The following is a 27,274-nucleotide window of genomic DNA, read 5'->3' on the forward strand; positions in this document are numbered from 1 at the left end:
TTTCAAAGGGCCATTTTTCTAAAAGCTGCTGTCGATATAGAAGTGCTTTTTTAAAATTGTAGAAGAAAGGTCGTTCTTTGTTCATTGCGATCGTAAAGAAGAACTACGCTTCCCAGCATGTTCAGCGTTCATGGGGGCGTGGCATACATGACGTCAGACGCTCAGCCTATTTCCCATCATGCCTCGGGAAGCGGTTTTGGTTTTTTTTCCTCCTCTTTTTCTTTCGCGCTCGAGTTTGAAAACTGCGGCAACCGTCATGTCTCTCGGGGAAGCGAAACTGCAGGTCCCGCCGGCCCTCGCGTTGTACCTGAAAGAGAACCGTCTCGCCACGTTTACCCAGTGGCCCTTCGTCTCCGACTGCTCCTGCACTGCAGACAGGGTGAGGGCTCGTTTCTCCCAAGCGCTCCCTGGGGTCCCTCTTCTCTCGTGGGTGCGGGTGGGCTTTCCTTCCCTGGAAGTGATCGTTCTTCTGTTTAAATGGGCTCTTATTCCCAAGCATATATTGGGCGTCAAAATCACACCAAGTATTAGTACCGCTTTATAAATCCCTAGTAAGACCACACCTGGAAAGCTGGAATCAATTTTGGTCACCCTACTACAAAAAAAAAAAAAAAGATGTTGAGATTTTAGAATAAGTTCAGAGAAGAGCAACTAAGATGGTCAAAGACCTGGAGACTAAAATATGAAGACTGGCTGCACGAACTGGGTTGGGCTAGTCTAAAGAAAAGAAGAATTAGGGATGATATGATAGCATTATTTCAGTATTTGAGGGGCTGCGATGAAGAAGAGGGGGACAAATTATTCTCCAAAGCACCAGACAAGGAGCAATGGTTGGAAACTGATCAAGGAGAGAAGCAACCTAGAATTCAGGAGAAACTTTCTAATAGTGAGGACAATTAACCAGTGGAACAGCTTGAATTCAGAAATTGTGGCTGCTCCATCACTGCAGATTTTTAAGAAAAGACCAGACAGCCACTTATTTGAAATGGTAGGGTCTCCTGCTTGAGCAGGGGGTTGATCTAGAACAGGGGTCCCCAACCTTGGCAACTTTAAGCCTGGTGGACATCAACTCCCAGAATTCCCCAGCCAGCTTTGCTGGCTGGGGTATTCTGGGAGTTGAAGTTCACCAGGCTTAAAGTTGCCAAGGTTGGGGACCCCTGATCTAGAAAACCTCCAAGATCCCTTCCAGCTCTGTTCTGTTCTCTTCCTATTCTTATTCTTCAGGGATTCATAACCTGCTTTACTCACAAATGACAAACTCCATGCACAGACTACAAAGGGATTTTTTTTAAAGGGAAAAAAGCACCATGGGTCTTGCCTTTCCTCAGGTGGTGTGCATCCTCCCTGCAAAAAGGCTTCGATGGACTGATGTAATCAGCCAGTTGTAGATTTCTTAAAGGAAACTGTGATTCCTTTAAGTCTGTCCCCAAATCAGTGTGTTGATTTGAGCCTGGCAAACAAATGGCAGCAAGTGCAAGCTTCTTTCTTTATATGCTTGATATGCCAAGCAATCCTGGCTGGCTAACAAGATTTTAAAACATTGTAGTACAATAAAATGCCCTCTCTTAGTGTCCGGAGACCATCTCTTATGATGTCCTGGTTCAACACCTGGGGGAAGAACCAACTCTTAATATGGGAAGAATATACTCCTTTTATGCTGGAGAAATCAATTTCCTAGCTATTTTCATGTCAAAAAGCTCTTGAAGGGGAATCTTGCTTACAATGGTTGCTCTCTCTATATATATTTCAGTGAATTAATACGTGCATATTGCTAACCTGTTTATTATAGGACATTTTAAAAGTGCTCTTAAATTTTTAAATTTATTTTACTTATCTTGCTTCCTATTTGAATATTTTTATGAATGTATGCATTAGCAATCTTAGAAACTTGAAACAGAACTGTACACACAAAACATTACTAAAATTTTCATATATTTGTAAAAGGGTAAAAGTCAGAAGTTATTTAGAATCTAAGAGACCTCCAGTGAAATCATTTTTCAACTACAGCCCTGTTTCAGAAATAAGATGTATAACTTGAAATGTATAACTTTGTTGAACATTTTTTCTCATTTGTCTTGCTCTGTCTCTTCCCCCCTTTCCCAATTCAGATGGCTGAAGCTGGATTCATTCATTGCCCTCGTGAGAATGCTTCTGACGTGGCACAATGTTTTATATGCTTTGAAGAATTAGAGGGATGGGAACCTGATGATGACCCCATGTAAGTACTTTGGAATTGTTATCCTAAGACTTTTAACGATACCAAATGAGTTTTAGGAAAGAAAGCTCGACAAATACACTTAGGTGATCTTGCAAAACATTATATTTTGTTGCTCAAATTAAGGATGCTAGAGGCAAATATAGAATTGTAGTACTAGATATTAATAATTTATTATGTCATCAACTCTTTTCTATAGTGCCGTTAAAGCCACGTCAAAGCAAATTAAGCCACTTGTGAAAGATGGGTTCAACATCTCTATCTGATTATTAGTTGTATGGCTGACAGTAATTGTTAACATGATCAGCTAATACTTTGCAATCAGTACAGCTGGCTTCCACTTACGTTTTTTCCCCTTCTTTCACTGAGGTAGGAGGATGGGAACCTGGAATCTTGACTATGTACTTATACGGTCCAGAAACCTCTAGCATATCTTGTGGGGTGTTTGTAAGGGTTTATATGTGTCTTGTCAGCTACTCCTAAATCACGGGTGTCAAACATCATCACAGTGGCATCACATGACATATCGGGATTTTTTTTCCCCCTTCACTAAACCGGGCATGGACATGACCAGTGTGTGATGCATCCAGCTCGTGGGCCGTGAGTGTGACAGTTCTGTCCTAAATCCATCTGCTACATCTGTTCTTTTCACTAGAGAACTCACATCATTGCATCATCACGTGTCATATCATGATTTTTTCCCACTTTGTTAAACCACACATGGGGTGGTTAGCGCGTGACGCATCTGGGCTGTGGATGCCAGAAAAGACTGGCATAAAAGTTATCTATAGAATAGAATAGAATAGAATAGAATAGAATAGAATAGAATAGAATAGAATAGAATAGAATTCTTTATTGGCCAAGTGTGATTGAACATAAGGAATTTGTCTTGGTGCATATGCTCTCAGTGTAAAAGAAAAGATATATTCGTCAAGAATTGAAAGGTACAACACTTAATGATAGTCATAGGGAACAAATAAGCAATCAAATCATATTAGAAAACAATCAATATAAATCTTAAGGATACCAGCAATAAGGTTACAGTCATACAGTCATAAGTGGGAGCTGTTGGGTGATAGGAACGATAAAAAGATTAATAGTAATGCAGACTTAGTAACTAGTTTGACAGTGTTGAGGGAATTATTTGTTTAGCAGAGTGATGGCATTCGGGGGGAAAACTATTCTTGTGTTTAGTTGTTCAGGTGTGCAGTGCTCTGTAGCGTCGTTTTGAGGGTAGGAGTTGAAACAGTTTATATCCTGGGGGGCGGTCTGTAAATATTTTCACAGCCCTCTTTTTGACTCATGCAGTGTACAGGTCCTCAGTGGAAGGCAGGTTGGTAGCAATTGTTTTTTCTGCAGTTCTAATTATCCTCTGAAGTCTATGTCTGTCTTGTTGGGTTGTAGAACCAAACCAAACAGTTATAGAGGTGCAGACGACAGACTCAATAATTCTTCTGTAGAACTGTATCAGCAGCTCCTTGGGGAGTTTGAGCTTTCTGAATTGGTGCAGAAAGAACATTCTTTGTTGTGCTTTTTTGATGACGTTTTTGATGTTAGCTATCCATTTTAGATCTTGCAATATGGTAGAACCTAGAAATTTGAAGGTCTCTACTGTTGATACTGTGTTATCTAGTATTGTAAGCGGTGGTAGTATGGGAGGGTTTCTCCTAAAGTCCACCACCATTTCTACGGTTTTGAGTGTGTTCAGTTCCAGATTGTTCTGGTTGCACCACGAGGCTAGTTCTTCAACCTCCCGTCTGTATGCTGATTCATTGTCTTGAATGAGACCGATCACTGTTGTGTCATCTGCGAACTTCAGTAGTTTAACAGATGGCTCATTTGAGATGCAGTCATTGGTATAGAGAGAGAAGAGAAGTGGAGAGAGCACACAGCCTTGGGGGCGGGCTGTGCAAATTGTACAGGTATCTGATGTGATTCTGCTTACCTTCACCTGCTGTTTCCTGTTTGTTAGGAAGCTTATGATCCATTTACAAGTGTGTTCAGGTACTGCTAGTTAGTTTAGCTTAGTTAGAAGAATGTCTGGAATGATGGTGTTGAATGCTGAACTAAAGTCTACAAAGAGGACCCTTGCGTAGGTCTTTGGAGATTCAAGATGTTGTAGGATGTAGTGCAGAGTCATATTAACAGTATCATCTGTTGATCTATTTACTCGGTATGCAAATTGCAGGGGGGGTGTCTAACTGCGGATCTGTGATGGTTTTCAAGTGGGACAGCACTAGCCTTTCAAAGGTTTTCATGACTACAGATGTTAGAACAACTAGTCTGTAGTCGTTCAGTTCCTTGATGATGAGCTTCTTTGGCACTGGGAAGATAGTAGAGCGTTTGAAGCAAGAAGGAACATATGACATCTCTAGCGAGTTATTGAAGATACGGGTGAAGATGGGGGCCAATTGGAAACACATAAGCTGTTTGGAAATCAATTTGACTAAAGAAGAGAATGCGGATATTAGTCTCTCTAGAGCTGGCTAGGCTGTGATTATAGGTGATGAATCATGACAAAGTGTATGTCACTATTTTCTATCCTTCAGCCACAGAAACAAAGCAGCCAGAAAGGCAAGCCAGGCCTTGGGAGCTGTTGCTTCAAGATGCACCATAGTGATGGCCCCTCGGGAACAGTGAGAGGAACTCTGAGGTCTCGGCCCCTGATTTCATCCAGTTCATAGAATGAAACACAAGAAATTTTCCAATCTTCTGATTGCATCATTGTCATATATATCTTCTATTCAGCGAAAATATGGAAGAGCTCATGTGTGGGAAAGTAGGAGGGCGGAAGCTTCCGGCCTAGTATGGCTTCCAAAGCTGACAGTATAATAGCTTTCTGTAGCTTGCCCGAGCCTCTTCTAAAAGTGTTATATATTTTATCCAGTTATAAACATAGGTTTTATAGCTGTAAAAGTGCCACAGGAAGGTTATTTATTGTGTTCTTTCCATAAGAATTGAAAGAACAATTAAAACAGTTCATTTAAAAGGATAGTCTGGTCCCAGAGCAATTGTTATTCTACAAATGTAGAAATAGAACACGATAGAAAGGAAGGCAGCCATACACACTCTGAGAAAGAATTCCATAATCTAGCTGCCACAGGCCCTATTTCTAGCTCCAGAGTTAAAGTCAGTTTCCCACGGGACCAAGAACAGAGTTTTCCCACCTGACATATGTACAGGTTTGGGGGAAAGTAGTTATTTAATAGTAAATTGATGGACAAAAAGTTGGCATGGTGGGGAGGGAAATGAGATCCAAATTAGGGAGGCATTCTTCACATGCAGTATGCTTGCTAATTAATTGCCTTAAAAATCCATTGCATGATTATGACTTCTATTTCAAATTTCTAGGGAGGAGCACCGTAAACACTCTCCCAACTGTGCGTTTCTTGCTCTAGAGAAAGACATTTGTGACCTGACAGTAGAGGAATTCATGAAACTTCGTACAGAGAGGATAAAAAATATGATTGTGAGTATAACTTTCAAGGAACCATTAACTTAGCTTAAGTAGTCTCATCTCTCTGCAGGAGTTTGATAGCACCTTTTCAGATTAACACATTTTATTAAAGAGTAAACTACAGCTCATTTCATCAGATGCATAAAATGATGCAAATTCATTAATTAAATTAAATGCAAATTGATTAATTAAATTAAATTGATTAATGGGAAATTAAATTGGAATAAAGCAGGGAATGGAATGGGGGAGGAGAAGATAGATAAGTTACTTGGATGTAGGTTACATGTGATATAGATTATAAGGCTTCCTGTTGCCTTCCGGGTGCATTTCAAGGTTCTGGTTACCACCTTTAAAGCGCTCCATGGCTTGGGACCTGGGTACTTACGGGACCGCCTTCTGTTACCGCATGCCTCCCACCGACCCGTACGCTCGCACAGAGAGGGCCTTCTCAGGGTGCCGTCCGCCAGACAATGTCGGCTGGCGGCCCCCAGGGGAAAATCCTTCTCTGTGGGGGCCCCCACTCTTTGGAATGAACTTCCCCCTGGTTTACGTCAAATACCTGACCTTCGGACCTTCCTCCGCGAACTGAAAACATATCTGTTTGTTCATGTGGGGCTTTCTTAAATTGTTTAGTTTTAAATTTTAAACTTCTCTCTGGTTTTAATTGGGGTTTTTAGATTCTTAACTATTTTAATTTTGGCCACACTGTATAATAAGTTTTTTAATTTTATTTTAACTGTACATTGTTTCTTTTTATTTTGGCTGTACACCGCCCTGAGTCCTTCGGGAGAAGGGCGGTTTATAAATCTAATAAAATAAATAAATAAATAAGTTCCTTATTGCATAATAAGGATTTGTGTAATAAGGGAATAAAATTGTGTTGTATTAAAGTCTGCTGTATTTGTTGAGACATGCTGATATAGCTTGGAGCCTTTTGACATATATGTGAATTCAGCAATCTTTGATTCAATAGTGCTGGCAAAAAAAAAATTTTCCCGTCCAAAACTGCTACTTTTAGACCTGTAATGGAGTAAATTCCTGTAAGGTAGAAACTTTGCCCTTGTTCTGAGATGCATTTGGTGAAGAAGCTGTAATAAAGATGCTACAAGACTCCTTTCAATTTTTGGCTATCATAAATGATTGTGGCTTTCCTTCTAGAATGTCTTCTAGAATTCCTTCTAGAATTACTCTGCTTTCCCTATTGTGTTATAGGGGTCATATGGCTACATACATACAGTATGTCCTAATTTATCTGTAAACTATTACTTTTTAATATTAATTAATTAGGTACATTTCTCTTCATTAGGATAAGAGTCCCCATATAGTTTTTTCCCCTATAACTCAGTAGCTGTCTATTTATTAATAGGAATATGTGTTTTTAATTTTCTTCTAGGACAAAGAAAACAGACTTACGGAGTTGGAGAAATATGTTAATCTGATCCGTGGACAAATAGAGCAGCTGCGTTCATAAACTGTATATGCCATTGGATCTTTTTGAGTGTGTAAATGGTATTGAGAAAAATTAAAACTTGAATTGCTCATTCTGTTGTTTAAGTTTATGTTGTTTTTTGTAGTTACTTCTTATTGAATTTCTTCTGATGTATTTATCAATAAATATTCCTTTTTATAAAATACCATGTTTACCATGTTTTAATCCTTTCCTGGGCAAAATTGTTTGAAGGCAAACATTACTCTCAGGTGCTAAATGAAGCTCTGACCCATTCTTGAAAATAGGATCAATTGAGAAGAGCGAGTGAACTGCGTTCTTAGGAAACTGCTTTATTTTGATTATGTCTTTGATTCTTTGCAATAGTCATCCTCAAAGCAATGGTACTGTAAAAGAGCAGGCTGCTTAGAAAAAATGCAGACACTTGTATTGCTTTCTTCGCCTCTTATTTAAGCCTTCTCCCTGCATCAGCACCGCAGAGTTGGCAATAACGGTGCTACCTTTGAACAGATCTAGGTGGAGATAGGAGGGTGGGTGCGTTTTGGAAGCTCTGCAACTACCAGCGAATCGAAAAGCAGCTGAACAAAATGCATTTTTCCTTTGAATTAGTGAATAATCCAGAGAAAAAGAAGCAAGTAGTGGCACAGCAAGGAAAAGTTAAGTACAAAAGCATAATATGGAAAGTTGCAAATACTGTACATGCTGGCCAGTAATAGAAAAGAAAAAAGCAAAGAAATAGAGAGGAATTAAAGCAGAATAGTGTTGGGAAGAAGAAAACTTTGTTATATTAGAATTACTATAGAAAGTAATATAGAAATATAGAGGCAGTAGAAATATAGATTAGAGACAATAGAAAACATTTATAGACTTGTAGGCTTTATGTTTCACTGGCATAAACTAACAAATGTTAGAAAAGATTCCAAATATCCTATCAAATAATAGAGTTTACTTTGCTTATAAGAGAAAGTGAACAGAGAAAATGATCCTTCAGTTGACTTGCAATCATCAAATGAAACTGACTGCCAGAACTTTCAATAATGTAAATACTTAAGTAATGTACAACTAACTTTCAAAATTTATTGTTGAAGGATATGTTGTAACATAAATGAATTTGCAAAAAGATGGACTGGATATATCATGAACAGTGATATCATTAATTCATCATCAGCATCATTAGGTCCTGTGCAGAACATATTAGGCAGCAAGTGTTTTCCAGTGGTTTTGATCATTCAGAGCATCTTTGGCCTTGTCCCAAGTAACATTAATAGTCTTAAGATCTTCCTTAAATGTTTGGTGCAAAGTTTTCCAAGGCCAGCCTTGTTTCCTTTCTTCCACGAGGTATCCAATGTAGAGCAATTTTTAGGCATATGTAAGATAGGGCCAACAAGTCACATTTGGCATTCATCCACACTTTTCAATAGGTATCTAAATCTGATCTTTGTAATACTTCTTCCTTAGTGATGTGGTCATAATATGAGAGACAAAGTATTCTCAAACAGCATTGCTGGAAAACATTTAACCATTTAATCATCTTGGTTGTACACTTTCATGTTTCACAAGCATATATTGCTGTTGAAGAGTTTTATCTTTGTGGTAATACATATATCTGCCAGAGACCAAATTGGGTGTACGCACTGAAACACAGCTGCTTCTATTCCAAGCCAATATAATTAATGACCTTATCTGTACCTCCATTGATAGATATAATGCTGCCAAGTTAAGTAAATTGTTGGACTTGTTTTATAGCCTGGCCACTGACTGTTATAGGTGTATCCTGAGCACTTCCAACATGCATAAAGTTGGTCTTCTCAAAATTTATATGTAAGCCAATTTTGTTGGCCTCGTTATCTAAGCTGGTGATCATTTCTTGCAAGCTCGTCTTTTTGTTTCATCAAGCAGTGCAATGTTATCCACAAAATCTAAATTTGTTAGATGGCTTAGCCATTGCTCTTGCATAACAAAGTACATGGAGAGGAGAAAGAAGAATGGCCATAGTATTAACTATTTAACTCCTGTATTAGCAATAGCAATAGCACTTAGACTTATATACCACTTCCCAGTGCTTTACAGCCCTCTCTAAGCAGTTTACAGAGTCAGCATATTGCCCCCAGCAATCTGGAACCTCATTTTACCCACCTCGGAAGGATGGAAGGCTGAGTCAACCTTGAGCCTGGTGAAATCGGATCTGCCAAACTGCTGGCAGCTGGTGATCAGCAGAAATAGCCTGCAGTACTGCATTCTAACCACTGCACCACTGCGGCTCAGTATTGATGTTAAAGGCTGTGTTGCCACATCCCGTTCCTACATAACAGCTAGAATTATAATACAGGCTCTTAAACATGTTGATAAAACTTTGAGGAATGCCAAAAAACTTTACAATAATCTAAAGCGATTCTCAGTGAGTTGACTCAAAAACCTTTTTGAAGTCAATAAAATTGATTACCATTGGCTTCCAAAATTCTAAACTTTGTTTGATGATATTTCTTAAGGTCAGGATCCGGTCGTTACAAAAGTGAACTTTCATGAATCCTGTTTGTTCAGTTTCCTGAGCAGCACAAGGTATAGAACTTTTCAAGGGATTGATAGCAACGTTATGCCCCTCCAGTTATTATAATCTGAGGTTCCCTTTCTTTGGTATTTTAATGATTACCGTCCTGCCTCCAATCTTCCAGTACACATTACTGGTGCCAACAGTTGCTTAATAAAATAGGGAGCTCTTTTACCAATCTCTATGACTATTATTAAGTACCTATGATTCTTGATGAATGTATCTTGTCTTTTTATGTACACTGAGAGCATAAGCACCAAAGACAAATTCCTTGTGTGTCCAATCACACTTGACCAATAAATTCTATTCTATTCTATTCTATTCTATTCTATTCTATTCTATTCTATTCTATTCTATTCTATTCTATTCTATTCTATTCTATTCTATTCTATTCTATTCATGTTTTAAGAGCTCTGTGGATATCTAATCCAAGCCACTTGCTTTGTCATTTTTTAACAATCGTGTCCTGAACTTCAGTAATTGTCATTGGTTCCATATTAACCTGAAGGTCCTCTGGTTGTGGAATGTTGGTAAAATTGTACATTAATTGTGATCTTGATTCACAGTTATGTAATTCATCCCTTCTCAGTAAACAATAGTACTTTAGATTACCTTTTTAAAAGATTTAGGAAAAATTGAAAGGGTGTTAATTCCTATAAATGACGGTAGTTAAAATAGATGTGGGATTTAGTTGCTTGCCAAATAGCTAAAGAGTACTGATTTTACTTCATTTGTAGATTTTAAAATATCAGATCTGGTTGGGAATTGAATGATGTGATTGACCAGTTAATTGTACCCCTCAAAACAAGAACTGCTCTATCACTGTAACTTAAAATGGATCCTGCTCTTTAATAGTTAACAATATTACAGAGAAAAGCCAGCCCAATTATAGCTGAAAGCTTGTGGTATTAGTACTTATAACAGCCGCACAACATATATTCAGACAAAGCATTTTGAGTAATACAAAAGCTTTATTGCAAGAATAGTTGGTGTTGTCAGGTCTGGCAGGTGAACAACTATTTTGTAATAAGGGTCTGGCTTCTATTGTTCCTTTAAAAATTCACTTTTCAGGGTAAAGATGGACAAAAGGGCAAGAGGCACATGTATTGCTTTGGGTATATTTAATAGGAGCTGGGTTTTTTTTCTACAGTAGGCAGCCTTCTTATACAACATCTCCAGCATGGCCAGAAATTACCCACATTGTGAGACTGTAAAGTTCCCTCACACTGTCGCAAAGCTTAACAAGCTAAATAAACAGCTTGGAAAGGGTGCTTTATGTTCTTAACATGTTGAGAGCATTCCTAATGACCCCCAACAATGACATGCAATGGACAGCGTTGCTGAGTTTCTTAGAACTTTAACTATGTTCTTTGCTCAGTGGTGAAACCATAATAGATCCCTAGTGCAACTGTAATGCAATTGAAACAATGGCACTGTAGGTTTTTTTGACACATTTGCACTAATTCATATCACAGTAGGATATTTCTAATAAGACCGGGTGGCTGCAACCATCTTTCAGATCAGAGAGAGCCCCTGCAGCTAGACAGGGTGGAGCCTCCCCCCCACTCTGGTAGCAAGTTTTTGAATGCCACTGAAGGGCAGTGAATCATCAATTATTTTTCACTCTGGTATTGAAGGTTTAGTGATTGATGGAAGAGGATGTTGAATTTTCCATTTCAGGCAAAACATCTTTTTGTTTCTTCACAAGTTAATTATAAGGCGGCAATACAGAGTGGTTGTTACATTATTGGACATAATATTGCCTTTGTGAATGGCACTTTGCAAGCCTCTTGAATCCCTTCCTTATAATTCTAAGGCATGCAGAAACCATGGAAAAGAGAAATGCGCTTACTTCAATTACTGATATATTAGAGCAATTGGAACTTAATAGGAACTAGGGAGATTAACGGCTCCTCAGAAGTAATGAGTTTTGGCGAGAAATGTAAAGCACCTTCTATTTGGTTAGCATGATTGCTGCAGATGTTTCAAATGAAAATATAGGTAGAATAGAATAGAATAGAATAGAATTTTATTGGCCAAGTGTGATTGGACACACAAGGAATTTGTCTTGGTGCATATGCTCTCAGTGTACATAAAAGAAAAGATACGTTCATCAAGGTACAACATTTACAACACAATTGATGATCAATATATCAATATAAATCATAAGGATTGCCAGCAACAAGTTATAGTCATACAGTCATAAGTGGAAAGAGATTGGTGATGGGAACTATGAAACGATTAATAGTAGTGCAGATTCAGTAAATAGTCTGACAGTGTTGAGGGAATTATTTGTTTAGCAGAGTGATGGCCTTCGGGAAAAAACTGTTCTTGTGTCTAGTTGTTCTGGTGTGCAGTGCTCTATAGCGTCGTTTTGAGGGTAGGAGTTGAAACAGTTTATGTCCAGGATGCGAGGGATCTGCAAATATTTTTACGGCCCTCTTCTTGATTCGTGCAGTATACAGGTCCTCAATGGAAGGCAAGTTGGTAGCAATTATTTTTTCTGCAGTTCTGTAATGAACACAAGCGGATGAGGACATCTTGGGAGAAACCTGAGAAGTACAGCTTAAATACTATTGAGTCTGACAACTATTTTTGAGTTACCATGTTTACTAACCCAGCTAAATGGATGATTCAATAAACAAAATCAATATAATGTAAAACCATAGCTTGGTATGAACTGAGAATCCAAACTTTATAAATATTTTGGATACTTCTGAGATGTTTTAGCGCTTTGAAATGTAACTCACTTCAGACAGTAAGTTCTTTTTCTTGCTATTATCTTGGTCTCTTTCCTTATGTTTTTGTAATAATTTCATTTGCTTGATCACCTGTAGCATTATTGCCCCTATCAGAAAAGATTCAAGGACGGAGAAAATGCTTTTTCCAAATTTTGCAGTTTTACTCCAAGGATGATAGTAATCTGTTATGGATCTCTGGATTAGGGGTGAAAGAGAACCCCTCAGCCACAACCCCTCTTACTCTTTTTCATTTTGAGAGATGAACCCAAAACTGACCTGGACATCCCATCCCAGGTTTTAGGTTATTGTATGAATCTCAACTATATTTCTAGATGCAATGGAAGTAGATGAAAAACGAATAGGGGAGATTCTGCCACCAAGTAAAATCTAATCGGGTTTCCAAGATCTGATTTTGCTGTCGACTGGCGCAGAGTCTTTTGTGGATGAAGCTCGTCTTTTTGTGCTCCGCTTCCCCGATTTGAAGGATAAAAAGGCAGCAACTGCCCCCGCTACCTTCTTGTTTTCAATTGACTGAGCGACTCAGGAGCCCTCCTCGCTCGTGGGTTCCCCCGAGGTCTCGCAGAAGGTAGAGCTGCGTCCCAAAAGCGGGCGTCTCTCCCTCTCTCTCTCTCTCTCTCTCTCTCTCTCTCTTCCTGTCTGCAGCTTCGCGGCTCCTGCTCTCGCCGTGCTGGAGGCAGGATCATGGTACCGAAGTGCGGGACGGCTCTGTCTCCAGGCACACTGTGCCTGGCCGCTGCGCTCAATGGGCTACTCAGCTTCGGCTTTTTGGCTGCGGCCATCGGCACCGACTACTGGTACTTGATCCACGTGGACGGGGCAGGGCGCAACGGCAGCGCTCGGGATGGCGAGGAACTGAGTTCTCACTCCGGGCTCTGGCGGCTCTGCGAAGGTAAGGAAGGACCGGGCAGCCTTTCTTGCTCCTTGCCTGCCAGTGTCGCTGTCCCATGCCATCTTCTTGGCGTGGATTGGAACTCCGTGGCTACTTGATCCCGGAGGTCTGTGGCATTTCCATCGATCCATCGATCCATCCGTCCCTCCACCGATCCATCCATCGATTCATCCGGCGGCTTTCAACCGACGCGGCAGTGAAAACTGCATCCGCCTCGGAGCTACAGTCCCTACTGAAGGCTGAGCGCTTGAGGAGAGCGAGTAGCGACTCGGGACGTTGAACTCAGCTGGCCCTTCATTTCGGCCGTCCCCACTCAGCACATTTGTGCTTCCTCCGCTGGTTTCCCTGCTAGTTGAATAATATGATATATCGTTGGAGGAAAAATGCCAACTGGGGGGGGGGCGGCTCCTAACTCTCTTGTGGCTTTACTTATGGCTCATTAAGCCCACCCCCTCATCCCTAGATTCTGTTTCCCAGTGCCTTTCCGGTACCCGTGAGACCTGGGGGTCTGCAAGCCTTAGGAGTACTCCTTAAGTGGAGGAGAAGGCTTGATCTCCTGGACAAAGGAGACAACAATGAAGAAAATGTTGGGGGCTGCTGCCAACAGCTGCCGTCTGCTTCTTTAACCATCATCTCTGAAGAATGCACCACATTTCTCGTGCAATTTTTTTATATATATAAGTGCAAGCCTTACTCGTTGGGAAACTACTTGCTATCTCCTTCGAATGCCTAGCATGACTTTTAGTATCTCTAATCGTCAACTGGGCTCCCACTGAAATGGCACGTATATTCTGGATCCCAAGCCGATCCTAAGCGTCTGCATGCATTTGCATCGGGTTGTGAAACAGAGCCATGTTCTATCTTTTGAGCTTTGCCTCCTTTTGTTACAACCGACTGTAGCATCGAGACCCCGTCTTCTAAGTGTAGGGATGGGTATTGTTAGGATTGCCTCGTTTCTCAATATGACATAATCTGGGGAGGAGAAGGACTTTTATGGCAGCAGAGGTGGGTCAAGTATACAGTTATCTACTTGCATAGCTAGGAGAAAAGTGTATCCACCATCAAGAGAGATTTGCAACAGGCAGAGTCTCTTTCTCACCTAAGAGACACACATCCCCTGTTCTTCCCATTTGTTCTTCCTCCAAGTCACATCAGAATTGTGCAACTGCGTATGAAATGAGGAAAGAGTGCCCCCTGTTGTGATATTATCACAGGAAAAAATTAAATGTACAACAGGCTACCTGAAGGGGCTTGATTTGTCCTTTCTAGCTTTTTTAAAAAAGCATTCATTGTCTAGACTGAGCCAAATTAGTGATTTTGAGAAGAAGAAAAAACTTCTCTAAGTATTCAGCATAAATATTTGTTGGGCTGCTGTTATTTAGTCTAGCTTGTGGTTTCTTTGAAGTTTCTACTGAACTAGGACATACCTGTTGCTGGGTTTGCATTGGTCAGCAATCCAGCACCGTGAACCCCAATGCTAGATATCTGTTGCTTTTCTTATTTTACTGCTTCCCCAGGACAAAGTGCCTGTATGCCCCTGATCGATCCCTTTGGCGCAGAGAGTTGGCTGGTGCCAGCATCGCTCCAGCATCTTATCTGTGAGTAGAGAGATTTCTGTGACTTCGGCATCCTGGACGGTGATAGGAAATTTTATATAGCTCTTCCCATTTTGAAATTTACACTGTCCTCTGTAAAACACTAGATCTGGAAAAGGGGATGGATGAAGCCTTTTGTAAAACTGATTATTCCTAGAAGTGGGCACTGTTTTTATTTTTGGGGATGAGCACAAAGGGAATATTTGATAGATGCTTAAGAAGGAGTAATGTTTCCGGCAGAAAGATTCTTATAATTCAGCCAATGCATATCCTATTATTCAACTTCCAGGATTTTACTTTCTTCTTTTGCTATGCTACTGTTTTTTTCCTTTGTCAGACATGCATCGAGCCTTCATGATCTTGCTACCACTCAGCCTCATCTTGATTATTTTTGGCTGGATCTGTGGGATCATTGGCTCCTTGGCCCAGATTTCCTGGCTTCTGCGCTTCACAGGCTGCTATTTTCTGTTGGGTGGTGAGTGAAATTATGTCTGGAAAGATTCTGAAGAATCCCATAGCATCTTGCATTATGAGCCTGCCAGCTACTCCTTGTTGGATCTGACATTTCAAATGATAGTGTGTATGGTTTGTTTATTATATCAAACATTCACCCCCATCATCTCAGGTCCAAGAAGTAGCTCTTGAGATTATGCAGGACAGATTGTATTTTTAGCAATTAATTGGGACTCACAGCAGACTTAGACATAAATTATCTGTGAGATATCTCATAGTAAGCAACTCAAATTGCCAGCAGATGAGATTGCTGTGACAATCACATTCACTATGATAGAAGCTATAAACAATGAAGCCAATAGGACACATGATTGAAGCACAGTTGGTAGCTAGATTTATCCAGGTCTTTTCTGGACAGAATCCCCAAGCATTTGTCTGGCAGGGACCACTCTCCTGTGTGACTTATTTCTTGGATACTTACAGCAAGACCTGGAAACTTATTTTATGAAGGTGTGTCATCTAAGGATTTGCTTTATTGAAATGCAAAGATCTATCTAGTTTACAAATGCTTCCAGAAATTTCCAAGCAAACAAGGAGATGGTAGTCCCGCCTCTTTGCTTGATCCTCTGTTTGTGATCTGGATTGCTCCATTTACCTCCATTGCAGGGGTGAAATTCAACAGGTTCTGAAAGGTTCTGGAGAACCGGTAGTGGAAATTTTGAGTAGTTCAGAGAACCAGCAAACTCCAGCTCTGGCTGGCCCCAGAGTGGGGTGGGAATGGAGATTTTTCAATATCCTTCCTTAAAGTGGGGAGGGAATGGGGATTTTGCAGTATTCTTCCCCTGCCGTGCCCACCAGCCACGCCCACAGAACCGGTAGTAAAAAAAAGGGGGATTTCACCACTGCTCCATTGATATGAACAGAATGACTATATTTGCTACTCAATTGTTGCTCTGATGATTTCTTCTGCACTTTTCTTCCCTTTCAGCACTCCTGACTCTGTCCGGGACAAGTACCTATATCTGCTACTCCAAAGCTGCATTCATTGAGACCGTGCGTATGTTTGACCAACAGCGTTTTGACCATGTCCATATTACCTTTGGCTGGTCCCTGTCACTTGCGTGGCTCTCTTTTGGCACAGAGGGTTTGGCTGGCATCCTGCTTCTCCTGGCTGCTCAAGGATTCCGTCGGAAACTGGATGCACATTCAGCAGACATTTAATCCTGGGAGAAGGTGGGAAAGGAAATGAGGCAGTGCCAGGTCTGTGAAATAATTCTTGCTCTGCAATATGGCTTTCCTTCATCTTTCTTATAGGAAATAAATGCTGATGCTCACAACCTGCTCTGGGGTAAATACAGCACACACACACATAGACTGTGGGGTTACAGGGCCAGGTGCCTAGTGTAAAAGAATCCCTGTGAATGAGAAAGGCTAAGGAGTAACACAAATGGAAACTTCTGTTAAAAAGACATTCGGATTCCAATTCTGATTATTGTTTTCATGAACATTGTCAGGGAACATAGAATTGAACTCCTAATGTGCAAATTGAGATAAGGCGTGCAAGCCAGGATTTGTTGCCTCTCCAAGAATTATGACAAACCTGGCTAGTTTGCCCTGATTGTTTAATGCATTCCTTATTTCTCCTTTTCTTCAAAGTATGGCTTCATTTCTACCTTCTGATTAATTCGGGATCTCTCTCAAAATAAACAAGCAAATCTAACATCTGGCTGTTAGTTTCTTATTCTCTCCCTGAAACAAAAAGAAAATGTAGCTTCTGTGTGTCACAGGTATAAAGTAGTTATCGGTGCTGTGAAAATTGGATTCTCCAGACCTCATCTAGCAGATATAATTAAATAGTTTGTAGTAGCCCAAGGAAGTAACTCTCTGGTACATCTCCCATCCTGCCCTGAAAGTGCAACAAGGTATAAAAAAGAAAAATGTATAACAGTGTCTCTTTCCATGCAGGAATGATTCTCAGTTAAAACTGATCTTGATGCAAGGTGTTTTGGAGAACATTGGAGCTCTTGGCCTTCAGACCTGCACCTACAAACCAGCTGTTTTTCTCATCCTGCTGAGATCGGACTGGCTACTTGCAGTCTGCTACTTTCCTATTGTTTTCAACTTAAAAGGTTTTAGTGCAAGGATATGTAAAAGATGGAACACGCTTTGGAACAATTTTTACCTTAGCCTTTGGTGTCTTCTGGGAGCAGAGGATGGGAAGCAGGATTCCCTAAACACACCATGTCTTAAAAAACAGAATCTGTTTCCGTTTTATAGCTGTGGAGTAGTCAAGGAAAGTTTTAATGGAAAGGAATGAAATACCCATGCTGGAATTTTATTCTGCTAAGTGCTTCTCTGTTTAAGGGTAAGTCTAATTTGCATTAGCCAAACTGAGTATATTTTGATGTAGTCTAGATTGGTGTGCCAAGCATCAACTTAACTTCTGGTGTGCGGATTGACTTGTCCTCCAAAATATGTAATCTAATCTCTGCTTCTTTGATGTTTCCTGAAGATTTATAGTGCCAGATAGCACTTAGGTAGAGTTCACCCTATGGGGTGAGCTGGATGTTAATAATTTCGTCCATGACTGCAGCACCTTCCTCATGCATAGCTTCATGAGCTCACATAACATGCAGGAGTTAATTAACCCAGGGTAATACTGGTTTCTACTATTACTGGACTGATAGAATAGAACAGAGAATTACAGGTGCAGACCACTTCAGAAGAATTCTGAGATCAGAAAGCTGGGATGAGCCATCATCCAAAGCACATTAATTTTCAATCATGTAAAAACTGTGCCTCTTCGGAGGAGGGAACTGAGTAATTGCTGCAGAAGGCTCTAACTTGCATAAACAGATTTGAAAAAAACATCCCAGTCCCTGCACCACCAGGAGAAAATTTAGCTCAAATAGTTAACTACACAACTCTTCTGCTCTTTCTCCTTCTCACAGAAATGGTACATTGAGCAAACCTATTGAGCACTTTTCATTGTTTTATCCATACAGTTTAATCCAACAAATGGAGCTGCTGTCAGAACCTGCCTTTCTCCCCCAAGCCACTGGGCTACGCTTCAGTGATGGATTTGCTTGCCTCTAGCCCGAGGACTCCTGGCAGGGGATAGCCACCTCTTGTTAAACAAAAGGGGAAAGATATGAAGGTTACATGCGAAGGCACTGGAGAATGTGAAAGCCAATCCCTTCTGGATCCAGGCCTCGTTTAGAACCCTGAGAAACAACCATCTCTTGGTTCTTGCAGATTGCTCTGTCCAAGCGTCCAATTTAGCTGCATATCCAAGTAATAATCACAGAGTTTACATTTTTATTAGGTACTGGAGACATCAAGGGAGTATGAGAAGATTTGGGCAAGAAGCAGGGGTGAAATCCAGTAGGTTCTGACAGGTTCTGGAGAACTGGTAGCAGAAATTTTCAGCAGTTTGGAGAACCGGCAAATACCACCTCTGGCTGGCCCCAGAGTGGGGTGGGAATGGAGATTTTGCAATACCCTTCCCCCAGGAGTGGGGAGGGAATGGGGATTTTGCAATATCCTTCCCCCAGGAGTGGGGTGGGAATGGAGATTTTGCAGTATCCTTCCCCTGCCATGCCCACCAAGCCACACCATGCCCACCAAGCCATACCCATAGAACCAGTAGTAAAAAAATTGGATTTCACCACTGGCAAGAAGTTACTATTGTCTTTTCACTACAAGATTATTATTTTGGAAGCAGTGAGGTAGAAATGCAAGATGGTGTTGTAGGTCATATTGTTGCTAGTTAAAATAACCCAAGATACACATTTATCTAGAGAACAAGATGATTCTTCAGAAAAACTAGTTGGGCTGAGGAAGGTAGGCTGGTTCTTAAGATTTATCTCTTGGAGTTACTGAATGAATTAACATCTCTGTTGATTCCCGCTCCCGCTCCCCCCTACCCCATCGGAACAATCTGCCTTTTCAAGGCAGAGGGACTCAAGATGAAGATGGTACTTGTTTCTGTGCATCTGCTGGACTTAGTATTCCAATTCATCATGACTCATGATCTCAGCAGAGGAATCTGAAAGGACCCCAACTTCCTACTCCAGGATGAAGTGGGTAGATGAAATTAGGTAGATCCATTATACCATTTCTGTTTAATTATCTCTTAGCACAAGAATTTTAAGGTAATTGCTCTTCTAATTATAGCGTTGTGGGCAAGTACTCTGTACACCTCTACATTCTGAAATACCTTGTGCAGAAAAAAAAATCTGAAGTGCTGCACAGCCTGGTTTATTAATATGGAGATGGGAGGTTGTTGCAGGCCAAACTGGAAAGTTGAAAAGAAAAACAAAACAGCAACAACAAAAACGAAACCAGTGATAAATCATTTTTATAACATGGTCAAAAAGCAGCACGGAGCATGTCCACGTCATCACCAAGAATTAAGCTTGACTTGAGGGAGGCCCCTGATCAGTGGTGGGTTGCCCCTGGTTTGGACCGGTTCTATAGAACTGGTAGTAATTTTATTTATTTATTTATTTATTTATTTATTAATCATACTTTTATACCGCACCATCTCCCGTAGGACTCAGGGCGGTTCACAGGCATATTAAAAAACAATATAATAAATAAGCATTAAAAACCCAATTAAAACTAAATATTATCATAGCCAAATCACTAAAAACAGTAAAAACCCATTAAAAAACCCTTAAAATTTAATTAAAACATTTTATTCTTAGGTTAGTCCAGCGCGTTGAAATAATAAAGTCTTCAGTTCACGTCTGAAGGTCCGGAGGTCGGGGAGTTGTCGTAATCCCGGAGGAAGCTCGTTCCACAGGGCTGGTGCCGCCACAGAGAAGGCCCTCCCCCTGGGGGTCGCCAACCTACATTCTTTGGTCGACGGCACCCTGAGGAGGCCCACTCTGTGGGAGCGCACGGCTCGTTGGGAGGCAATCGGTGGCAAAAGGCGGTCTCGAAGGTATCCCGGTCCTAAGCCATGGAGCGCTTTAAAAATGTAAAACTGGTGGGAGGCTCTGCCCACTGACCCAAATGTCATCAAAACTTCTGTGCAAGCGCAGAAGAGTGCCTGTGCACGCGTGCATCCTGCATCACAAGAAACCCTACCTTTGGGAATACTACTTTGGATTCGATGCAGGGGACATAGAGGAGAGAAAAGAGGATAACAAATAGAAGTATCTAGTTTATCTATGAGGTTGCCAATCCTTTCAGGTCTCAGCTGTTTTTACACAATTACAGGGGATGGTCTGATGCACCTCCAAATTATTAAAATTGTAGACCTAGGACGTTTGTCACATTTCATTAATGTATGGCTCACAGGAGAAGAAAATGAGGATTGTATTAATGGCCACTAGAGGGAAACCAATGACCAGGTTTCTCTGCCTTTTTGTAGGCATTTCATTCAAGTGTGTGCAAACTTTGCAAAGTAGCTCTCTAAATCTTGCAGAATTGTTAACGTCACAAAAACTTGGTAACCCTTAGCAACATTTATTGTAACTCACTAAAATTGCCTTCTGATATAGCTGAAGTTTATTCATTTATTCCAGATGCAATTTGGGGACAGCATTTCAGACAATTGCAGTGCTAAGACCCTCAAAACAGGTGTTCAGATTTTCTTGATTTTTCTAGTCTCTTTTTTGAAACCTCTTCAACTATGTTGAAACAGAAATGGTTATTAATTTCTTTCAGGAGTCCTACTTGCTATAGGGACAGAGATAACTTTCTCATGTTAGTTATAAATAGGTTCCTAATTTTAATATCAAACTCATGTAGATTGAAATATACCTTCAATTATCTCCTAGTGTTGTACACTTTAGCATGAACAGAAAGAATGAAAGAGGAAAGTTCAGATGCATTTTTAGTATTCTGTATCAAACATCTCCTTCTATTAATCAGGATTTACTGGCCCAATCCAATTTGGCTCAAATCTGTGCACTGTTGGGTTTCTTCTGACAACATTTATGTCTACTTGTTGCCCATAACAGTGACACTTGAAGATGGCTAAGAGAACAACTGTGAAGTGACCAATTCTGCAGGGAGAGGGGGATTTTATAGGTACCCCTCAATTTACAACCATGTGTTTAGTGACCATTTGAAATTACGCTAGCACTGAAAAAAGTGACTTATGACCTTTTTTCACACTTACAATCACTGCAGCATCCGCATGGTCATATGATCTAAATTCAGATGCTTGGCAACTCACTCATATTTATGACAGTCAGAGTGTTCCAAGGTCACGTTTGCGACCTTCTGACAAGCAAAGTCAATGGGGAAGCCAGATTCGTTTAACAACTGTGTTCCTAACTTAACCGCTAGTGATTCACTTAACTGAAACATGGCAAAATGGGGCAAAACTCACTTAACAAACATCTCACTTAGCAACAGAAATTTTGGGCTCAGTTGTGGTCATAAGTCAAGGGTTACCTATATAGGAAAATACAAAAACAAGATTTCAGAGACAAATATTTTAATAAACACTAGTTTTATATTTGAATAAAGATTAAAGTTCTATCTATTTTTTGAAGTGTTGCTGGTGGATTATATTTTATCCCTTTAAATAAGATGCAGTCATAAAGTGTGTAGTTTATTGCTGTTTGATCTTTTCTGGAGACAGCCACTAATAGAATTAGTCTTCTATAATTATAGGGAGTAAAACAGGAAGCAGCAGGTGAAGCTAAGCAAGATCACATCAAATACCTGTACAATTAGCACAGGGGCCCCCCAAGGCTGTGTGCTCTCCCCACTTCTCTTCTCTCTGTATACCAATGACTGCATCTCCAATGATCCATTTGTTAAGCTACTGAAGTTCGCAGATGACACAACAGTGATTGGTCTCATTCGAGACAATGACGAATCCGCATATAGACGAGAGGTCGAACGACTAGCCTTGTGGTGCAACCAAAACAATCTGGAACTGAACACACTCAAAACCGTAGAAATGGTGGTAGACTTTAGGAAAAACCCTTCCATACTTCCACCTCTCACAATACTTGACAACACAGTATCAACAGTAGAAACCTTCAAATTTCTGGGTTCTATCATATCGCAAGATCTCAAATGGACAGCTAACATCAAAAACATCATTAAAAAAGGACAACAAAGAATGTTCTTTCTCCGCCAACTCAGTAAGCTCAAACTGCCCAAGGAGCTGCTGATCCAATTCTACAGAGGAATTATTGAGTCTGTCATTTGCACCTCTATAACTGTCTGGTTCGGTTCTGCAACCCAACAAGAAAAACACAGACTTCAGAGGATAATTAGAACTGCAGAAAAAATAATTGCTACCAACTTGCCTTCCATTGAGGACCTGTATACTGCACGAATCAAGAAGAGGGCCGTGAAAATATTTGCAGATCCCTCGCATCCTGGACATAAACTGTTTCAACTCCTACCCTCAAAAGCGCTATAGAGCACTGCACACCAGAACAACTAGACACAAGAACAGTTTTTCCCGAAGGCCATCACTCTGCTAAACAAATAATTCCCTCAACACTGTCAGACTATTTACTGAATCTGCACTACTATTAATCGTTTCATAGTTCCCATCACCGATCTCTTTCCACTTATGACTGTATGACTATAACTTGTTGCTGGCAATCCTTATGATTTATATTGATATATTGATCATCAATTGTGTTGTAAATGTTGTACCTTGATGAACGTATCTTTTTCTTTTATGTACACTGAGAGCATATGCACCAAGACAAATTCCTTGTGTGTCCAATCACACTTGGCCAATAAAATTCTATTCTATTCTATTCTATTCTATTCTAAAAGTGTTCTACTATCAATAATAGCACAAGCATCAACATGTATATTCTTCCTTTTTTAAAATGTTAATGGTGGCTCTTCTATCCCATATTCTTCCAGCTGCAATGTGATCCATGGGCACATACCAATTCTCTGGTGCTCAGTGGTTTTACCTGTACCCTTTGCCATAGAGACGAGCAGAAGCAGTGCATATCAAACTGTAACCAAGTTCAGAATACGGTTGCAACATGAATCCTGCTATGGAGTGCCTCCTCTGCTTGCATAGGGTCAGCACCCATCTCTGCCTGAGACATAGTGTAACTCCAATGATCCATTTGTTAAGCTACTGAAGTTCGCAGATGACACAACAGTGATTGGTCTCATTCGAGACAATGACGAATCCGCATATAGACGAGAGGTCGAACGACTAGCCTTGTGGTGCAACCAAAACAATCTGGAACTGAACACACTCAAAACCGTAGAAATGGTGGTAGACTTTAGGAAAAACCCTTCCATACTTCCACCTCTCACAATACTTGACAACACAGTATCAACAGTAGAAACCTTCAAATTTCTGGGTTCTATCATATCGCAAGATCTCAAATGGACAGCTAACATCAAAAACATCATTAAAATAGGACAACAAAGAATGTTCTTTCTGCGCCAACTCAGTAAGCTCAAACTGCCCAAGGAGCTGCTGATCCAATTCTACAGAGGAATTATTGAGTCTGTCATTTGCACCTCTATAACTGTCTGGTTCGGTTCTGCAACCCAACAAGAAAAACACAGACTTCAGAGGATAATTAGAACTGCAGAAAAAATAATTGCTACCAACTTGCCTTCCATTGAGGACCTGTATACTGCACGAATCAAGAAGAGGGCCGTGAAAATATTTGCAGATCCCTCGCATCCTGGACATAAACTGTTTCAACTCCTACCCTCAAAACGACGCTATAGAGCACTGCACACCAGAACAACTAGACACAAGAACAGTTTTTTCCCGAAGGCCATCACTCTGCTAAACAAATAATTCCCTCAACACTGTCAGACTATTTACTGAATCTGCACTACTATTAATCGTTTCATAGTTCCCATCACCGATCTCTTTCCACTTATGACTGTATGACTATAACTTGTTGCTGGCAATCCTTATGATTTATATTGATATATTGATCATCAATTGTGTTGTAAATGTTGTACCTTGATGAACGTATCTTTTCTTTTATGTACACTGAGAGCATATGCACCAAGACAAATTCCTTGTGTGTCCAATCACACTTGGCCAATAAAATTCTATTCTATTCTATTCTATTCTATTCTAAAAGTGTTCTACTATCAATAATAGCACAAGCATCAACATGTATATTCTTCCTTTTTTAAAATGTTAATGGTGGCTCTTCTATCCCATATTCTTCCAGCTGCAATGTGATCCATGGGCACATACCAATTCTCTGGTGCTCAGTGGTTTTACCTGTACCCTTTGCCATAGAGACGAGCAGAAGCAGTGCATATCAAACTGTAACCAAGTTCAGAATACGGTTGCAACATGAATCCTGCTATGGAGTGCCTCCTCTGCTTGCATAGGGTCAGCACCCATCTCTGCCTGAGACATAGTGTAACTCCTGTCTGGGTCAGGCAGATTCATGTAGTAGAACTGCCACACAGCAATTGGTCTCTGTGGTGCAATAACCATGAGCATTAGGCTGTGTATCTGAGACAAGGGAAGATATATTCAGTCTCCTGGATTAATGATACTTTCTTGGCCAGGGACAAATCAGCTGTAATTTTTGATACAATGTTCAAAAAGCAAGACTGTCTAGCAGGCACTAAGAGGTTGGCTCTTTATCTGGGTCTGACTGAACAGACTTCCGAATTCTGCCCCAATTCCTGCTCTGAAAGGTACTAACCACCCAGCGACAAGTCCCAAGTTCCCAGACTGGGTCCAACCCTGAGCCCCTCCTTGGCTCCACCAGTGACCCATCGCATTCAGGACAATCCACCTATCAGTTGCTTGTAGTGTCAGCTTTCCATCTTTGTGTTGGCAGAGGTCAGCGTGCTGAGTGCCAAAGAGGAGGAGTGAGAGCTGGGAGGCTCCTTGCACAGAACTCCCATCTATTTCTTTACCTGTCTACCATCTCTCCTACTAGCCTGGTCAGTCTAGCCCGGGGGTCTTCAACCTTGGCAACTTTAAGCCTGGCTGACTTCAAGTCCCAGAATTATCCAGCCAGTAATATTATATTACTGTTTTATATTATTATATATATATATATTTACTATATTATTATATTACTTGAAGTCCGCCAGGCTTAAAGTTGCCAAGGTTGAAGACCCCCGGGCTAGCCTCCCCCCACACCCCAGCCTTGTCCCACTTGGAAAGAGCCCAAATGGCTCATTTCTTTCCCTAGCAGAACATACTGCACGGCTTCACCAGTCATCCGGCTACAGTACAGTTAGTATTCCAAATACTGGCAGGGCAGTTGCGGAAGGGGATGTATTTATACATTCGGCTTTTAGGGTTTTGCCTATGGAAGGCCATTTGTGTGGGTGGGGTGGGGGGCAGGTCCGGTTCTTGGCATGGAGAAATATACACACACACACACCCCGCGCCGGCCTCGTTCTCAGGTTTTCAGCCAAGTCTAGAACGGGGTGCGGGGCACGGGGTGGGGAGTAAGTCGGCGGCTATTGGTTAAATCTTATTCCCCCCTTTCTGCGGTGGATCCTTTTGGACTCAGTAGGCCGGCGACGTAGAGCCGGGAGTGTGTGAGAGAGAGCCTGTTCATGGGAAAGGACCCGAGAAGGAAACGCTTCGCTTTCTGCTGCTGTTCGCGGGGGCTCCCGATGCTTCGCGCGCTCTTTAGCCCGGCCTGAGGCGCGAACTGTAGTCGGTCTTCCCTACCGCGAGGCCCTGAGGGAGCTGGATGGCGGTGAAGGGCGGGCAGTTCGACCCACATGAGCTGCCTCTCCCTTGTTTCCTCTTCCCGTGGTGGGGTTTCTCGGCTTTAACTGTTCTCCGCTGGGCCACCCAAAGAGTAAACTACGGGGGAGGACTGGGTGGAATCTCCCCAGTGAGAAGGGAGGTGAGTTGTCGGGAGCAGCCGCAGCCCAAATCTTCCTTTGTGCTCTGGGCAGAGAGAGAAAGAAAAGGCTTCTGTCTTTCTTGCGCCATCATGGATCACACCAGGGAAGTGACTACAGTGATGCTTTCTTGGCATTGTGTGGCGGAGAAAACTGGAAAATTGGGCACAGTCAAGAGCTTGTCTCCAAGTGTGAGGAAAAAGTAGACTGCTCTTTCCAGTGCCTCTCTACTAATCCCCTATTGTACAATGCCCCTCCCCTCCCCACCCCATTAGTTCAAGGTGTGCAAGTGAAACGATAAAGCAGCCTTTCCCTGCGGGAACAGCCACTTCTGCTCACTTGCTTTCTCAGGGCCTTTCAAGTTACAGTGCTAGTCAGCCATCCTTTAGAGGGCAGAAAGAGAAAGCAATTTATCTTAAATCAATTTAAGTGCCACCTAACTCCAAACGATTCTGGATGGCTCACAGTACAAAAGAATAAAATACACTGCAATTCAAAAACAAGCTATCAAAAAGATAACAAAGCAAATTAAAGCACATTTCCCAGCAGATGGAAAATCTGGCTGACAAACTCACAAGTGGTTCCAAGTTCCAACCATAGTAACCTCAAGATCTGGGGCAAAAGCCAGATCTTCAGGACTCTCTGGAATGCTCTGTATGCAGGAGCCACCTAGATCTGGTAGGGAGGATTCATTCTAGAGGGCAGGTCCTGTGATGGAGAAGGTGTTGCTTTTGGATTGAAGGGACCTAAAACATGTCAGCCCTTCTAGCTTGTACGGGCTGAACAAAGACTATGGAAGGTAAGATGGTTCCTTAAATAATCACAGTATGTAGGGCTTTATACAGTATATCATCACCAGCACTTTGGATTGCACTCAAAAGCAAACTGGTAATCAATGCAACTCATAGAGCAGGGTCTCATGAGCATACTGAGGTTTGCCGATCATTGCCTACAATGCTACATTTTGAATCATTTGAAATTTCTGAGGTGTCCTCAAGAGCAGTGCGATATAGAGCATGTTGTCGTAATTGAACCAGGTCATGGATGATTGAAGGGTCTCCTGGTCCTGGAAAACCAGAATTGATGAACCAGATGG

The 27,274-nt window shown here is 41.2% G+C and overlaps 2 protein-coding genes across 2 annotated transcripts; both read left to right on the plus strand.

Annotated features, from left to right (window-relative positions):
- Positions 1-207: 207 nt before the first annotated feature.
- LOC131189927 (baculoviral IAP repeat-containing protein 5-like) lies at positions 208-7,658 on the plus strand. The gene is made up of 4 exons (XM_058166573.1): positions 208-379; positions 2,109-2,218; positions 5,567-5,684; positions 7,066-7,658. The coding sequence occupies exons 1-4, from the start codon at positions 257-259 to the stop codon at positions 7,141-7,143; spliced, it is 429 nt and encodes a 142-aa protein (XP_058022556.1). The 5' UTR covers positions 208-256; the 3' UTR covers positions 7,144-7,658.
- Positions 7,659-13,102: 5,444 nt separating this feature from the next.
- On the plus strand, positions 13,103-16,587 carry TMEM235 (transmembrane protein 235). The gene is made up of 4 exons (XM_058167914.1): positions 13,103-13,318; positions 14,836-14,916; positions 15,251-15,388; positions 16,355-16,587. Exons 1-4 carry the CDS (start codon positions 13,111-13,113, stop codon positions 16,585-16,587), a joined length of 660 nt encoding a protein of 219 aa, XP_058023897.1. The 5' UTR covers positions 13,103-13,110.
- The last annotated feature ends 10,687 nt before the right edge of the window (positions 16,588-27,274 follow it).

This window comes from Ahaetulla prasina, chromosome 2 (genome assembly GCF_028640845.1).
Source record: "Ahaetulla prasina isolate Xishuangbanna chromosome 2, ASM2864084v1, whole genome shotgun sequence".
NCBI classification, from domain to species: domain Eukaryota; kingdom Metazoa; phylum Chordata; class Lepidosauria; order Squamata; family Colubridae; genus Ahaetulla; species Ahaetulla prasina.